Raw genomic sequence first — 19,116 nt, 5'->3', positions numbered from 1 at the left:
TGGATACTACGATGTGGTCACAAAGTAACTGGATTCAAAAAATAATTTTGATATCACACTTGGATTTCAGGAAAGCTTTTGATACTGTTGCATATGGAAGACTACTGTAAAAGTTGGAGAAGTATGGCATTAAGGGCAAGTTGCTGCTATGGATAAAAAGGATGGTTGAGTGGGAGATGGCAGAGAGTGGTAATAAATGGACACTGCTCGACATGGACTAATGTTATTAGTGGAGTCCCCCAGTGTTCGCTCCTGGGCCCATAGTTGTTTTGTGCATTTATCAATGATATCGGTGAAGGTATATCAGGCTTAATATCCAAGTTTGGAAACGATACGAAGGTTGGTAGGGTTGTTAATGACAGTAAGCTACTGCAAAGGGATCTGGAAAAGTTCAGCAAATGGGCTGAGAGGTGGTAATTGATTTAACACTGAGAAATGCAAAGTCCTGCATACAGATAGCAGTAACCCTAGAGTAACATACCAATTGTGCAGTATTACACTCAGTGTAGTGGAGAATGAAAAAGACCTGGGGGTAATTTTGCAGTCAGATATAAAGTTTTCTGAGTAGTGCAAACAGGCTGCATATCCTATATATATATATATTTAGGAATTTTGCCAACAGGGATAAGGAGGTGATTATCGCCTTGTATAAGGCAATGGTGAGTCCACACCTTGAGTACTGCATACAGGTTTGGAGGCCTCATTTTAGGAAAGATGTAGAGCTGCTGGAACAAGTATAGAGAAGGGTAATGAGATTAGTGAGTGGAACAAAGGATTGCTGTTAAAGACTTAAGTTCTGCAAATTGCAGAGTCTGGAGAATAGGTACCTGCGAGTTGATCTGATTGAGGTGTATAAGGCCTTGAATGGTTTGAGCAAGCTCAATGCTAATGGGATTCTTCCTGTTGTGATTCATCTATAATGCTAATAAAACACTGACTCAAATCAACAAAATACCTTTATTAAATAAATATACTGATTGTATAAACTGTATATTAAAATAAAATGAAATAAGATATTATAACAAGAATGAAAAATAAAAGTGCTAAAAAAGATGTTTAAAATTACTAAAAATCATAGCTTTCAGCAGAAGCAGCCACCTTCATCAGCAATAATGGTTACAGGTTATCCAACAATCTATATATGTACACCTATACATCACCAGCAGGTACGCAACATGAGCTATGGCATTCGGTGTACTTCCTGTGCACTGGAACTTGAACTTGAAAGTACCATTCCAAAGTGATCATCTCTCCATAGGATAAGGGCTTCAAAGAGTGGATGAATACGACAGCCTTTATCTCTGTTAAGACTTAAGACTATAGTGTCCAGACGAACATATCCTTAGACTCTCTAACCATCTCCTGTTCCAAAAACCATGTGATTTATCTACAATCACAGCTTGTTTATTCCTAATACCATGCCCACTTTCCCAGGCTTGTTCAGCTACTGCTGAATCTACATAATTAGTCACCTTGAGGACCCTACCATGCTCCTCCAGGCAATCACGCAGCCTACGTTTTGTCTCCCCCACGTAACATTCCCCACAATCTGGACACTCAATTTCGTATACAACCTCACTAGTGTCATTAATCGCGATAGGATCTTTAATTGTAGACATTACTGGGTGCAGTCTCTGACCCGGAAGCTGCACACAGTGGATCTGACATGAGCACAATATACGAGTGATGGGTTCCTAGATGCCTGGACAGTAGGAGATGTATGCGGTGGCAACAGGCGTAAAAACATCCCTATGACTGCTATTCGTATCTCTTAAACATCACTCAATAATGCTCTGGGGGTAACTGCCCCTAACTAGGTCAGCCGTAACCCATTTGGTCTCGTCGTCCCTCTCCTCAGATGAAGAGCAATGGGACCCCCACCCTACCCATTAAGGCCTTGACCACACTAATTTTGTGGCAACCAGGGCAATTTTAAAGTGTATGTGTGTATTGGCCACGACACATCGGTTTTCTATAAACCTTGGTTCTCGAGTGTCAGCCTTCTCTATACACATACATGTCTAGGAACGGAAGGGCCCCGCCCAGCTCAACCTCCGAGGTAAACTGAATGGGGTGAATCTTTATTTAACCAATTAAGTACTTCAGTTTCATATCCCCTTTGTATTATTGTGAATGTGTCATCAACATACCTTTTCCACATCCTCATTTTGGGTGGAATGGAGTACCCCAACAACCTATCTTCAAACTCTTCCATGACTAAATCCTATAACTGCACTAATAGGTGAACCCATGGCCACTCCATGGACCTGCTGGTACATAACATTTTGAAACAACATGGTGGTACTAGACAAGCACAATCCAACACCTTCACAAATGTCTTCACCACTTAAAGCTGTCATTGAAGGATATGAATCCTTCAAAGTATTATTCCTAACCAAAGCCTTCCACACACAATCCAAACCACATTCAACAGGTATACATGTAAACAAAGAAACGTCAAAAGATAATAATAATCCCCCCTCTTCTATCCCATTAAACATGGTTTGGTTGTGTGCGGAAGGCTTTGTCGCAACCAGGCCAGTTGCCACAAAATTAGTGTGGTCAAGGCCTTAATGGGTAGGGTGGGGTCCCATTGCTCTTCGTCTGAGGAGAGAGATGACGAGACCAAAGGGGTTAAAGCTGAGCTAATAAGTGCAGTTACTCCCAGAGCATTATTGAGGGATGTTTAAGAGATATGAGTAGCAGTCGGGATGTTTTTACACCTGTTGCCACCGCATACATCCCCTACTATCCAGGCATCTCAAAACCCATCGCTTGTATATTGTGCTCGTGTCAGATATGCTGTGTGCAGTTTCTGGGTCGGAGCCTGTGCAGTGTAATGTCCGCAATTAGAGATTCTATTGCGATTAATGACACTAGTGGGGTTGTATACGAAACTGAGTGTCCGGATTGTGGGAAATGTTATGTAAAGTGTAAAGTGTGTTTAGGGTCAAACGGCACCAGGGGTTTCCCCCCATCTCCGCGTAGTTTACATTGTGGTGTGATACAGTTCACTGTAAAGGCCAGAGTTCACTGTTAAATCGCTAGATTGAAAGACCAAAATGTGAGCGAATTTAATTTGGAACTATTAAATTTTGACCTGTAGGGTATACGCTGGCGAGCAGATAGAGAGGGAGAGGAGACTGAAGATTGGGGGGGAGAAAGACAGAAGAAATGGAGTCAATACAGAAGATTACCCCATTAAAAGTCAGTGGGGCATGCCCATGCCCCACCAGGAGAAAATCAGGGTTGGGGAGGAGGCAGGAGGGGCAGCCTCCTGCCTCCTCCCATACCGTCGAGGGAAGGGGAAAGAAAGATTATGTGGGGGAGACAAAACATAGGCTGCATGATTACCTGGGGGAGCATGATAGGGCCCTCAAGACGGCTAATTATGTAGGTTCAGCCATAGCTGAACAAGCCTGGAAAACTGAGCATGGTATTACGACTAAAGAAGCCGTGATTGTAGATAAAGCGCATGGTTTTTGGAACCACAAATGGTTAGAGAGTCTAATGATATGTTTGTCTGGATGCTATAGTCTTAATAGGGGTAAGGGCTGTCATATTCATCCACTCTTTGAAGGCCTTATCCTAGGGAGAGACGAATGTTTTGGAATGGTTTGTTCCAGTGCCATTTCTGGTTCCAATGCATGGGAAGTGGACTGAATGCAAGTGCGTAGCTTGTGTTGTGTACTTGGTGGTGACGTATAACTTGTAACTGTTATTGCTGATGAAGACAGCCGCTGCTGACGAAAGCTACGGTTTCAGTGGTTTTTAGTAATTTTAAATTTCTTTTTAGCACTTTTATTTTTCATTCTTGTTATAATATCAAAGTCAGTATATTTATTTAATAAAGGTATTTTATTGATTTGAGTCAGCGTTTTAGTAGCACATTATAGATGAATCACAGTGTTCCTGACTCCAGAGGCCTCTTCAATGAATTCTTCCTGTTACTCAGATTCCACAAGTGAGAGGGCATAAAATGAAATTGAGGAAAAACAGTTGTAGAATAGATGTACAGAAATTTGCCTTTAGCCAGGAGGTGGTTGATTGCTGAAATGAACTTCCATCTGTTGCAGAAAAAAATTTATTTAAGCTGTCAACAGCTTAAATAAATTCAAGACTGAAGTAGACAAACATTTGGAGTGAATGGATGGGTGAAATGGGAAGGGTTTTTTTTTTTTTTGGTTTGTTTTTTGGCTGATGCTATATAAGTTGCTTTCTTACATTATATGCCTCTGCTAATGCTAATGTTAAAAGTATAATAGTATATTGATAGATTTTAAAAAAAGTTGAAAATTATGAAATGTATGCATAGTGCACATTGATCATCATTAACCCAACAGAGAACAAATGAGATAAAACTAAATGATGCATGTGGACAAAAAAGAAATGGAGGAGTGAATAATGTGTTAATCTCTAGGGAAGATTGAAGTCTTGAAAAGTTGCGACCCATGTGTGTTGGACATGGTAAAATGCGTATTAATGTGATTGAAATTAACAAATAGGTGAAATGTTAAGTTTAGGCATAATGAAGCTTAACAATAGCCAATAGTGCAAAAGGCTAATGAAGTAGGATAGACAGAATCTGAAACTCATGAAGGCGAAGATACAGTAGTATGTTTACAAGCAGTTTCTCCTCTAACCTCGATAAATCTAAATAATCTGTATATCCTATTATATCAGCCTTTTGCACTACTTGCTATTGCTAAATTTCATTATGGCTGAACTTAACATTTCACATACTGGCTAATTTCATGCACATTAATATACATTTTATCATGTCCAATACACAGTGTTCATCACTTTCTTTTCAAGCTTTCATCCTCCCTAAAGATCAACACATTATTCATTCCTCCATTTCTTTTTCAGTTACATTAAGTCCATCTATACATGATTTTTTTTGTCTTGTGCATGGTAAATCAGCTTATATCTTTTAGTTTTATCTCTTTTGTTCTCTGTTGGGTCAACAATGATCAATGTGCACTATGCATACATTGTATATATTTTTTTAAATTTTTTAAATCTATTAATATACTAGTATACTTTTCAAATAATAATAAAGGTAGCAGTAGTAGTGGCAAATGATGCAAGGAGGCTTATATAGCATTAACCAAAAAAAAAAAAAAACCTACATACTTCACTTCACCCATCCATACCCTCCAAGAATTTGCACATATATAATGCACATATTCTAACAAATAATACTATATATATTAGTTACTTATAAACTCATATTTAATGTCTAATATCTAACTTCTTGCACTATTTTATTTCCTTTATTCTTAGCATTCTCTAACATATGCTGATACAGAGTGATTGAAGAGAGATCATCCAAAAAAACAACAACACATCTCTTATCAAATATGAAGAGAAAACAATATCTATCTTAACAGATTAATATACAGCCGCTTGAAGGGAAATCATTAAAACAAACATAATGACATGCATTTAATGAAATCTGAAACAAGAACAGTTATAAAAAATTTTTGCACAAACAATTTTACCCCTTGAAGAGTATAAATCGCATGTTTTCATATTATTTGGCACAAACAGTAATATATCACTTCAAGGCTAAATATTTCTCAAACTAGATACAAAGTAACAGAAACAGAAGGCACAACAACAACATGCAAGAAATATTTCATGGTGAACAAGTGTGATTCCCATGCTACTGTGAAATAACTTGTAACAAATGTCTTCTCAGTATAGTCTATAGTCTTCTCACACTATATGATAATGATTGAAAATTATTTTAAAAAATTCTAACTTGAAAATAATGAACCCACATTAACTACTGGTTGAAGATAAAAAAAATCTGTGATTTACTGTCTTACTAAATATGGGCATATTTTTTCAAAACTCTTTTCATATCTGGAATGCTATTAAAAAAAATATGAATAAAAAATGAATAAAAAAATATATTCAAAAAGAAAAATATACTTCACAATGTCCATTGCATGCAATAATTTTTTTTCATGCACTATGAGAATACAAAATCCACACTACAAATATGAAACTGTTATGTTATGTTAAAGATGTCCCTTCCATTCTCCAGTTTTAAAAAAAAAAAACATTAAATACGTGAAACTTCAAATGTGTGCATATATCTCTGCTTATTATGTGCATAAATTATTTTAAAACCATTCACAAAACAAATAACATTTTAAAAACTATTATTTACTTCCATTTTGCAATTTTTTAAAAAATTTATTCAAATTTCGCATACTGCAAATTTCACAATATTTGAATGTTATTAACTCTATCCAAGGTGAATATTGCCTTGTATTTTTGTCTTGATTGTTCAAAAATAATAATGAAAAAATATTAATAACTCTTTCAAAAATACCTCATATAAGACTATTGATGTCTATAGACCACCTGGGACAGTTCTTTACCATAAACAGTCTATTATATTAAACTGCCTGCACAAGTTACACATACTGAACTGCCTTCAAAAACAAGTGGCCACACTAAAAGATTAATCTCCTATTTATTAATACATGGTTGTTATTCAGATAACCAGAAGCCTTTTAGGTTATAATTCTGACTCATACGCAGTAATACAGCTTTTGCAAAATACATAAATAATAATAATAAAGGAGAGAAGAGAACATATTATCTAATTTATGTTATAAAAATATCTAGCCAATTGAAAATAAAAAGCAAACCAGACTGAAGCAAACAACCAAAACAAACATGAAAAAATATACATGCTGTGAAACAAAAACAGTTATATTATAAAACTTTTTGCACAAACAAGCACCTCAAGAATGAATTGGGTTTGAAAATTCATTATTTCATGTAAACATCAATATATCAATTTGAGGCATTTCTAAAGATTGATGGAAAATAACAAATAACCAAATGCAAGAAACATTTCATAGCAGAACTCGTAAGATAAGCTACTGCCAGTGAAGAACAATAACAAATATGGTGTACCTGACAGGTGTTCTCAATAATTCAAGCAATAATTCTGGGAAAATGATAAAAAGCAATTCAAAAAACAAATCCAGTAAAAATTTGTCTATATTTTAGAAGAGACAGAAAATCACAGATTTTTTTTTTCACCACCACTGCAGGGTTAAAAAGGTAAGGTAAACTGCAGCCATTATCAACCCACTGCAGGATGGAAGCCTCCTTAACAATTCATGTTGAGGGAATGATTATAAACTAAGTGGTTAATTTCTAAAAACACAACACAGTCAACTCCAACAAGATAAGACTGTCTGCCCAATATCTATGAATGTACATTTTTTGTGTTCTGAGATAATTTTGCTTGCTTGTAGGGAAAAAAAAAACTCTATGATAGTTGGTCATATTAGCACCAAGCAACTGAGAACATAAGGCATCAATGTAATTTCTGTAAATTAGGTTCTAGGGTCATCTATAGATTGAAGGGGACAGGGCCTAACAGAATGTGAAGAACCCTTTTGTCTGAAATCTTCTAACTCAGCCACATTTGAAAGTGCATTACAGATTCTTATAATCATCAATGAAAAATGAACATGGAGAATTCATTTTTCATTGAGCAAGTGACAAAAAGTAACATCTATTTAAAACACTAAACATAATATTTAAGCACACAGAGAGGCAATTAGAAAACATAGTACAGTTGATACCACTTAGCAGTTTCACTGGTCATCAGAATCAGCATTTTATTAGAATAAATTATGACAAAAAAAAACCTCATATGAATACACATCAATTCACTGCAAGACAATTCATTGTATAACAGTTCAGTGCATGACATTCAGTGCATATAGCAATTCAGTTTGCTGCATAACAATTTTCCATATGCACCAATTCAGTGCACAACAGTTCGGTATAAAAGACAATTTGGTGAAAGACAATTGGCGGCTACGATGATTCGGTGAGTACAACAATTTGGGATGGGGACAATTCAGTGTATCGCATAGGGATCAAAAATTAACAAAATTAATAAAAAAAAAAAGATTAAAAAACAAGATTTTTTTTTTTTTTTTTTAATGTATCAGTCAATAAATTTCTTGCAACTTCCCAACCCTTACAAATCCATCTTGCTAGAATAGAGCAAGCTTCAGAGTTGCCTGGAAAAAGAAAAAGAACATGCCTTCATTAATTTTCCTTTCCTGTTAGTTTTGTGTAAATGAGTTTCTTCTGGCTTTGCAATCCTCAACCAATCCACACTACTAGAACAGCAGAGGCTTGTGCAACCTTCCAAAAGAAGTGGGGGCACTAATCATTTTCACTTCATATATTTTCCCTTCTGGTTTCTGTGTCAACAAGTTTCTCCAGCCTTCCAACTCTGAACCAATCCATGTTACTAAACTGGCATGACTTCAGCAAATTTCACAGTGGCTATCTTCATTTTTTCTTCTCCTTGCTTGTAATTTTCTACAGGTTTCCAACACTCAAAGAGTAAAAAAATAAATGGCCATCATTCTAATTTATTTCCTTATCTTACAGTTTCTGTATCAGTAATTCTATTCTAGCTTCTCAAACCTCAGCCAATGAATTTTACTAAAACATATAGTTTCAACAACTTTTACAGGGATCCTCTTCATTTCTCTTTCTTTTGCTGGTTTCTATGCGTGTAAGTTACTTCTGATTTCCAAACATTCAAACAATCCATCCTGCTAGAACAGCATGGGAAGGTTGTTAATCTTAATTTTTTTTCCCTTTCTTCTAGTTTGTGTTAATAAATTTCTTCCTCATCCTCCTCAACCTGCAACTAACCTACCAATCCTAGCTACTTGAAAAACATGGGATTCAAAAGACCTACAAAAAAAAAAAAAAGGATTTTAAAAGTATTGTTTACATCTTGTCTCCATAATAATGGCCTTTCAAATGGCAATGTGGTTAGGATTATGCCGCGGGGAAAATGAGGTGGTTTGATTCTCATCACAAAGGAGGAATTTTTATGAGCGGGTGCTTGGTTCCCACCTCCACCCGGTAAGTCAGGTTTTTTTTTATGAAGCAAACAAGACAAACAGATAATAAACTACATGCAATTCACAGGCATTATATACAGACACCTCATGACTGTAGTTGTTTGATGCAAAAATAAACACACCCTTTTAACTATCATCCTCCAGAATAACTGTGCAGTCTTTTGCAGTACCATCCCTTAGTCAGAAGCATCAAGACCACTACAGGCCATGGTGAAAACACCTCAATGGGTCAAAGCACTTTTCCATGCAGGGAACTCAGACTACAATTCTGACCACTACACAATCTCCAGGAAAGCTTACCCACCTACCCTTAACCCAGTCACAGTACTAGCATCAAGCTGAGCTTCTTCAGAGAGACCTAGATAGACTTCAGGAATGGTAAGAAAAATGGCAGCTATGATTTAATCCAACAAAGTGTAAGGTATTACACCTGGGAAACAGTAATCCCAAAATAACTTATTCACTTGGTAGAGTTCAACTAAACATAGTACTGGAGGAAAGGGACTTGGGTGTTACGATACGGTCAGACATGAAATTCTCTGAGCATTTTAAACAGGTTGCAAGGAAGGCCCATGGTATCCTATCGATGATGTATTGAACTTTTGCAAGTAGAGACAGGGACATGATAATCCCATTATATAAGGCTTTTGTCAGACATACTTGGAATACTGTGTTCAGGTATGGAGACCGCACTTAAAGAAAGACATCGAGCTTCTTGAAAGGGGTGAAAAGACTGGTAACTGAGCCTGGTGAGATCGGCAAAAGGGCGTCCTTATGAAGAAAGACTTCGAATATGTGGGTTGCAGAGTTTGGAAACTAGATACCTTAGAGGAGATTTGATTGAGGTGTTTAAGGCTCTGAGAGGCATCAGTAAAATGAATGAGGACGAAATTTTCAAGATTATAAATGATGACAGAACTAGGGGACATAATTTCAAGTTACGGGGAAGATGTTTAGATTGGACTGCAGGAAGTTTTATTTTAGCCAGCGAGTTATAAATTACTAGAATAAGTTGCCTACATGGGTGGTAGAGGCTGACAGTTTGGGGAAAAAGGACATCTGGATAGTATACCTTCAGGTGAGGGAAAGCATAGGATGATAGGTTTAATTTCCTTTTCTTTTATTAATTATTAGTTTTTTTTTTATCATTGTTTTATTCGGGTTTATTTTTTGGCTGGTGCAGCATAAGCCACAGGCTTTCTTACACCATGCGGCCATTACTAATGCTAATACTAACTTCTTTCAATAAAAACTATAGTGTGGGTTTCAAACCGAACATCAGAAAATGCAAATTACCCAGGCAGCATCCATTAATGATCTCTACTTTTGGTCTCTGGAACAACCCCCTTGCCCCACCATGTGTCTTCCCTTTAAAAAAAATGCAACTTTCAGAAGTGAAAGTAAAGTGCGAATAAGGTTTTCTCTTGTATTCCAATGTTGAACCTGTCTAGCACTTTTTTTAATAGGATCTACAAAAAAGTAGAATATGCATTAAGAAATGAAGACAAATATGATGCACAATCAATAATATAAAATATAGACAATGGTACTGTGATCACTAAATTCACCATTTACAGCAGAGAATGTTAAAAGTTTCCATTTTCTGTCTTCCTTTGCATCAAATACTCCCAAAAAATTTATCGAATCATTATACTCACCAAATTGTCATAGCCACCAAATGTCTTTCACCAAATTGTCATACACAAAATTGTCTCATACAGCGAAATGTCATTCACCAAATTACATATATAATATTATATGTCAAAATAATAGCACCCCAAATAACGGAACATTCAAGCTAATGCCACATCGAGATCAGATGTTTACATACAGCGCAGGTGTCTTGCAGTGATGAAAAAAGAAAAAGGCAAGTCACGTGATTACTATTTTATGGTCGCTGTTTTGAAAGTGAATTCTGTACTAATATCAAAAATTATACTGCTGTTTTACATTTATTTTAAATTAAAAACCCCTCACTATGGCTCCTAAAGTTAATAAACCTCATACGGAGAAAAAAAGAACAACATTAAAGCTTAGTGACAAACTTGATATAAGGAGAGGGCATAAATTCAAATTGAAGAAAGACATAAGGGAAAAAATGGAAGTGAAAAAGACTATTATTGACACCATCAGAGAAAAACGTCTAACATGGTATGCACATGTAAAACGGATGCAAGAAAACAGATATCCAAAGGCTATCCTGGAATGGATACCTCCTGGAAGAAGAAGACGAGGAAGACCTAGGAGGACATGGATGGATGGAGTACGGGAGTGCATGACAGCCCGAGGCTTAACCGACCAAGACACTTTGAACCTCACTTTATGGCGGGAAAAAATTCCTAACAAGAAATAACTTGTAGGCTGAGGAAACCCATTGTAAATGGAAACACTCCTCTTGAAGAAGAAGAAGGAAAGACAGATGTAGGATAGATGTGTGGAAGTTTGCCTTTAGCCAGCGGGCAGTTGGTTGGTGGAACAGACTTCCATCCTTTGTTGTGGAAGTTGATAGCCTAAATAATTTTTTTTTTTTTTTTTTTTTGACTGATGCTGCATAAGCTTGCTTTCTTGCATCATATGCCTCTACTAATGCTAATAATAGAAAATAGAACAGGCAGAAGTAGCAGTGTATTAATGGCAGAATATAACATTGGATCGTAAACATGTTTATGTGTTTTATGTGCAGTTAATAAAATTGCATTCTTAATCTCTCTATTTCTTATTTAGCCTCATTATTTCTGCATTAAATATATTAAAAATAAAAAAATTTCTAGACAATGGAAAAATCAAAGTAACGGCATCATGAATCCCCAAAGGTGCTGTTATTCTGAGAGTCTACTGTATAATGCATAGAATGAAAAAGATACACCCCCCCCCCCACAGCACATAGGTGTTCAAAGAAAGTACATCACCCCTTAAAATTGTAATTGTTGTCCGAATAACATAAGTATATGGCAATATTTCTTATAAGATTGACATGCATAGGTGATGATGTAATATTGCATCAGCTGTTACTTTCAGCTATATAAGCATGCTCTGCAAGAGTTGCAGTCATTCCTTGCTTGTGTCAGGATGGCGAGTTACGTGCGGGTGACACCAAGAAGAAAGAGTGCTATTGTTCCTTAATGTGAGGAAGGATGTTCTTCACATAATATTGCTTAGAGAGTGTCTTGTAATCAGCCAACAGTGAGTAGATTTCTTTCCAACCTCAAGAATACTGGTTCTGCTGAGAGGTAAAAAGGAACCAGACACAAACTAGTCTCTACGCCAAAACATGACCGTATTTTGAAGTGCTTCTTCGTCCTAAGAAGAAGCCCCTCCTCACACAAAAAATGAAAGAGGACCAATTGATTTGGTGTAAGGAGCATGTCAAATGGACTCCCAAACAGTGGAAGTCAGTTTCCTCAGATGACAAGAAATTCAACCTGCATGGCTCTGATGGGAGACAAATGATTTGCCGTAGACGTGGTGAAGAATACGATCCAGACTGCATGATGTCTACAGTGAAATTCCCTACCAGCCAAATGATATGGGGGGGGGGGGCATTTTGTATCGCAGAGTAGGTCACCTGCAGTTTATAAAAGATTCCGTAAATGCCAATGGATACCTGGCTATATTGGAAGGCAAATTGTAGCCAACCATTAGAGACCATTTCAACCTACCAAGTAACTGCATCTTTCAGGACTCTGCTCCTTATCATTGGGCGAAAAGTGTAAGTAGGCACTTCTGTAGTTACTTTAGCTTCATTTCTGCATTAGAGGTTCAACAGTAATGTATTTACATTTGTTACAGGTGAAAAAATGGTTGGAAGAACGGTCCCTTACAACACTTATAAGCCTAGCCAGGAAAAAGCCTGGACCTAAACCCTATAGAGAACTTTGGCATCGTGTGGAATCTGCAGTTGCCAAAAAGAAACCAAAGACCCTTCGTGAACTTCAGGAAGCCATAATTCATGTTTGGAACTGAAAACGATCAGTTGATTATCTTCAGAAATTGATCTTGTCAATGCCTCGATGGTGTGCTGCTGTCATCAGGGCCAGAGGCTGTTCAACTAAATATTTGTTTGCACCTGGTGAACTTTTCATTTTGTTTTCATACATTATCACTCAAGTCAAAGTGGACCCAATTTCGGCGAAGTCCGGACGGTCTATGACAGCCAAATCCTCTGCTTGCACCTTCACGATGGTGGGACTGTTAGTAATCCTGGGTATAACCTTCATGCACAAGTACATGGTGGGTGACCACCCAGGTGTGAACCAACGTAAGCAGGGGTCGAGGTGTGGCGCCCACAACACATGGAGGAATGCCGCCCCTCTATGTTACCTGGCAGTACTAGGTGGTAGATGACTCTCATCAACCGGTGAAATACCACCACTTTGCTTATTGGAGGCTTGAAGTGGTGGAACCCATGTTTAGTCTCTAGAGCTAAGTTCCGGCCAACCCTTCCCTATCTCTTCCATCATGCAGTATGATTGATGATTTTTGAGGTTATGATGAATGTCGTGGCGAGATCCAATATTCCTTATTCCTCATTTCGAGGGTACAGCTCTAAAACGGTGTTCGCAGGCCGGCCGCTAGTTAGTACACCGGACTGAACCTATTGGTAACTCTCTAGGAAGCTTCCGGATCAGCTAGTGTATAATCTTGCTACCTCTACTCTGCCAGATAGTGACTGGAGGGAGTCCGAGTAGTGTGTATGAGGGGAGCATTGTCGAGGCCACGTTATGTCAAGGATCTGGGTATATTCTTACCACATGTACACCATATCCAAAAATTTCATTACTTCATACAGCATGTCCCACCCACTTTTTCTTACTATTGAATACACCATGAATTGTCAAAATAATAGAGCAAGCTTATCTGCAAAAAGATCTAAACCTCCCAAGGACTTCCTAATTCATTTCACAAATATACGTGGTCTCAATTCTAATCTCAACGATGTCCATTTCCACTTGCAGTCTTCCAAACCCCATGTACTTTTTCTGACTGAATCTCAGTTATCAGTTGATTCAACTACTGCTCATCTCAGATGTCCAAATTATTTGCTGTATGATTCCTTTCGCCTCAAAGGTGGTACTTGTGCATATGTCCGTTTTGATATTCCCTGTCAGAGACTTGGCAATTTGGAATCTCCTCTCTTTGATCTTCTCTGGCTTAAAATCTCTCTACCTCATTGTGTAAAATTCATCTGTTGTCTCTACCATTCTCCCAACTCCACTAATCACTTGGAGCTCTTTGACTTCCTCTCTTTGCAACTTGACTTTCTCCAGTCTAACTTTCCTAACAATGAGGTAATTTTCCTTGGTGATTTTAACGTTCACAACTCCAGCTGGCTTCCGTTTTCTAGTCACACCGACCCAGCAGGTCGAGATACTGAGGCTTTTGCAATTACTAATGACCTAGCACAGATTGTTCATTTACCTACAAGAATACCGGACAATCCTAATCATACAGCCAATACGCTTGATCTTTTTCTCACAAACAACCAGGCAGTACTAGGTGGTAGATGACTCTCATCAACCGGTGAAATACCACCACTTTGCTTATTGGAGGCTTGAAGTGGTGGAACCCAAGGCTGAAGTGAGAGGTCCTTTAGGCACTTCAGATCACAACTAGGTGATTGCCTCTTCTCCAATGGAACCTTTATCTCATGGCTATTCCCAACCTCGTATTGTTTGGCATTACAAGAATGCAAAATGGGATGACCTGCGAGACTTCTTTTCTTCCTTTCCTTGGTCTGATTACTGTTTCAAAACTTCTAATGTCAACGTTTGCTCAGATCGTGTCAGTGAAATTATTCTTGCAGGAATGGAATCCTTTATCCCACACTCCACTTTAAAATCTCGTCCTTTATCTAAACCTTGGTTTTCCAATAAATGTGCTAAGGCTGTCCAAGAGAAGAATGTTGCATATCGTAATTGGCTTGTTTCTAATTCTTCAGTTTCATTTTCTGCCTACACCAAAGCTCGCAACAATTGTAAAGCAGTTATTAATCAGTCCAAACTAGAGTTTGAACAGGCTAAGAGTAGAAAACTTGCTTCTTGCCCTAATGGTAGCCGAGCATTCTGGTCTCTTGCCAAAGCTATTGGCCGCAACTTTTGCCCATCTCTGCTCCCACCTCTGTCCAAACCAGATGGTTCTGTTGTCACTTCAGCCAAGGATAAAGCTGACCTGCTAGCATCCCATTTTTCTTCCAGCTCATGTATTAATGATCTTGGTAAAACACCTCCCACCATTCCTAACACGCTCCATTCAATGCCTCCTGTGGTCTTCCGTCAAAAGGATATAGAAGGATTTTGATGAATCTTGATGCTAAGAAAGCTCCAGGTCCTGATGGTATTTCTCCACTTGTTCTCAAAACCTGTGCTCCTGAACTTACTCCTATTCTTTGCCGCCTTTTTTCACTTTCTTATTCCAAAGGTGTTTTTCCTTCTGCTTGGAAATTTGCTCATATCCAGCCAGTTCCTAAAAAGGGTGACAAATCCCTCCCATCCAATTATCGTCCCATTGCAATTACTTCTACTGTTTCTAAAGTAATGGAGAAATCAATTAACCGCCAACTCTTAAACTACCTAGAAACCTTCCGTCTGATCAACGATCGTCAGTATGGATTCCGTCAGTGTCGATCCACTGGTGATATTCTGGCTTATGTTACCCATTTATGGACTAATTCAATGGAAAAGTTCGATCGCGATTCAAAGGCTTTTGATCGTGTTTGGCATATAGGTCTTCTAAACAAGCTTCCATCTTATGGTTTGCCAACTGTTTTTAGTAATTGGTTATCCAGTTTTCTCTCTGATCGCTCACTGAGGGTGATGGTAGATGGCTCTCTGTCTTCTAACTTCTCCACTAATGCCGGTGTCCCCCAAGGTTCAGTTCTTTCCCCCACTCTTTTCCTCTTGTATATCAATGACCTTCTTCCATTGACTGGAAATCCTATCCATAGTTTTGCCGATGATAGCACATTGCATTCAACTTTCCATTTTGAGAAACTTTTTCCAGCTCAATCAGCTTTAACTTCTCGAAAATCTGCTGCCAATTCCTTAAATGCCGATCTTCAGGTAATTCTCCAGTGGGGCAAAGACAACTTAGTTGATTTCAACCCTTCTAAAACTCAATTTTGTCTTATATCTCGCAAAAAGGATTCTTCTGCTCCTATGCTTATCTTTAGTGACACTCCGATTTCTAGGCAAAATGATATATCTCTTTTGGGGATTACCCTGACTTCTAATCTCTCTTGGCACAAGCACATTACAAATATTGCTTCCTCTGCATCTAAAAAACTTGGTTTTCTCTTTCGCTCTTGGCGTTACTTTTCTCCCAATCAGCTGCTCACTCTGTATAAATCGCAAATCCGCCCTGCCATGGAATATTGTTCCCACATCTGGGGTGGTGCCCCCAAAACCTCTCTCAGGCTTCTTGATTCCATTCAGAAGAGGGCAGTTAGGTTAATTAATGATTCATCTCTAACAGAGTCTCTCCACTCGCTTTCTCATAGACGCACTGTTTCTGCTGCATGCCTCTTCTACAGATACTTCCATGGGCACTGTTCTTCTGAATTGGCTTCTATAATTCCCGCTCTCTCTCTTTCAAAACAGTCCGAACACGTGCCGCCACCAGCCAACATCCATTTACTGTCCAACTTCAAACCCACAGAACCAACTTTTCATCTTCCTCATTTATTCATTCAACTGCCGCTTTCTGGAACAACCTTCCTTCATACGTATTTTCTGAAAATTACAATCTACAGAAGTTCAAGTCCAATATCAACAAATATCTTCTTTCGTCTTCTCAACCTCCAACCCCAGCACGGTACTAAGTACTATAGGTTATAATACCTCTCGTGTTTGGGGTTCTCATAAAAAAAAAAAAAAAAATCAAGTCAATATTATAAAATAAAGAAAAGTTAAATTAGAATTTGTTCACATTTATATTGTCACAGAAAATACATCTGGATTGTTTTAAAAGAAAAATAACAAAATGATGCATATATAAATACATTAAAAATAAAAAAATAAATAAAAAATTCCCTAGTCATTATTTATGGAAAAGGCAAATTTATCAACAAATCAGTTATGAGAAATAGATTCCTATCTGAAAGCTGTGGATGACAACCATTTATCATCAAAGTTGACAAACAATAAATGAAAAATTGTGATGTGAAATATCCCATCCTGCACTAAAAGTATGGTTGCAGGATAGCTAGAAAGGGGTAACTGTTGGAGGAGGGAGGGGAAAAGCAGACAAAAAACAGAAAAGAAAAACGTAAACAAGATAAATTCAAAAATAAAGGATGACAATTTGTTTTAACTCATACCAGCTGCACATATGAGCTAAAAAATGGCAGCTTATGTTTCAAGCACCCAAATTCTAAGTATTGATTGCATTTGGGGGAACAGAAACTGAGGGATGGATAAAGATGGAAAGAGGAATTAAAGGGTGTTCAGAATATTAGCATTAGTAAAGGCATATGATGCAAGAAAGCAAGCTTATACAGCATCAGCCAAAATAAAAAAAAAAATAAATAAACCCTTCCCATTTCACCGATCCATTTGTTTCCAATGTTTGGGGATTACGAAGTTCACCATGCAACATAAATAGGGAAAATTCTGATAAATCTATGATTTATCAGAATTTTACAAGGCAGAGAGAAAGATGTCATTATCCATCTCTGTAAAAGAGGGGAGACCACACTTTGGGTCTGGAGGTCGCATCTAAAGAACAAAGATATAGAACCTTCTATAGAAGGTGCAGCGAAGGGGAATTAGATTGGTATGGAGTGCCAAACATTATCCATATAAGGAACAAGTACTGGTTGTTGTTCTTGTGGTGGTGGTGGTGGTGTTTTCTGGTGCAAGGGCAACTTAGGCCATATTGAGCCTCCCAAATCAATTGACTTTATATATTGGAACTGCTTGTACAGCAGTTAGAAACGGTCATACATTTGAATTTATTTTAAATAGAAAAAAAATTTAGAGAGAGATTTGCTTCTTTACTTATGATGCTATTGAGAGACAGAGATTGCCGCAGATCTGAAATGAAACTAAAAGCCATTCGTCGGGCATTGTTAAACAAGCTAAATTCAAGGAGTATATGTTTTACTCTAAGTGGTTGCGAGCAGTGCACACACTGAGGAGGATCATTCCCTGTAAGCAGATATAGATGGGTGAGGGAAGTGTGACCTAACGGATTCTGGCAACAACTACTGGAAGATGTAATCTGTACAGCTTACAACTAGATACCTTAGGAAAGGAAGCTTACTGAAAGTGTAAAAGACCCTAAGGGAAATTAATAAAATGAACACAGAAGGAATAGTAATTCTTAGGAAGTAACAGTAGACTAGACCACATGAAATTCATTTTCAGAAAGAGTGTTGTGGAATAATGGAAAACAAACACACACAGTTTATTCCAATGGCTAAGATGGATAAGGTAGAATTGAACATGCACATTTTTTTTTATGATGGGAATAATAAGCTCCCCCCCATTTAAAGTGTGGAGTTGAGCTAGCATTCAGGAGTTGCCCTGCCTAAGCCACACAAACAATACTTTTTTTTTTTTTGATTTGGTAGTTGTTGGCGCATCGGCTTCCGTGGCCATATTGCACCTCCCAAGGTTTTTACAGTACTTTGATCCAAGCCCGAGGCGGGAATCGAACCCGCGACCTTTGGGTTGCCGGGCAGGTACTTTACCCACTCGGCTAGCCCGGTCAGCAACACACAAACAATACTAAAATAATTCTGAAGGATTTCTTGGAATATTTTAGCCTACTTCTCCTCTACTTTTTGATACAGCTGATATGATTTTTGTACTTTTTTTGTACGCCAAAAAAGCATAATAGTGTATAAATTAAAATTAACATAATTAAAAGCAGTTTATGAAGATATTTCAAGTCCAGACGAAAAAAAAAATTATATTCTAAAGGATGACTACTAAATCAAAATTCAATAATATACAAATATGTGAAAGGTGATGTACACATACCAATCAGTTGATTATCTGGTTTCATTTGTTTAACTTTCTCAAGCCTCCTCAGTAGTCTACCAGCCATATCAATAACTTCATCTAAATTCCCAAACACTGTTTCCATATCAATGCCCTTTGCCTATTTAAAAAAATTAAAAACCTAATTATTTATGGTATTTTTTATTTTCTGATAATCAAAGAATATTTTTCTAACAGAGCAAATC

At 37.6% G+C, this 19,116-nt stretch overlaps 1 protein-coding gene across 1 annotated transcript in view; it reads right to left on the bottom strand.

The window, feature by feature from the left end:
• Positions 1 to 19,116, bottom strand: part of LOC150087229 (dynamin-binding protein-like) — a 427,088-nt gene that overhangs the window by 191,219 nt on the left and 216,753 nt on the right. The window contains exons 11-12 of the mRNA XM_090372415.1: positions 18,905 to 19,031; positions 2,208 to 2,353 (exon numbers count right to left, since the gene is read on the bottom strand). Coding sequence (XP_090228541.1) covers positions 2,208 to 2,353; positions 18,905 to 19,031 — 273 coding nt within the window. The remainder of the gene's footprint in view (positions 1 to 2,207; positions 2,354 to 18,904; positions 19,032 to 19,116) is intronic.

The sequence above is a fragment of the Mastigoproctus giganteus genome, chromosome 4 (assembly GCF_048544385.1).
Source record: "Mastigoproctus giganteus isolate SK-2022 chromosome 4, ASM4854438v1, whole genome shotgun sequence".
In the NCBI taxonomy this organism is placed as follows: Eukaryota; Metazoa; Arthropoda; class Arachnida; order Uropygi; family Thelyphonidae; genus Mastigoproctus; species Mastigoproctus giganteus.
The sequence above is the reverse complement of the archived record's forward strand: the minus strand, read 5'-3'. Positions and strand labels throughout refer to the sequence as shown.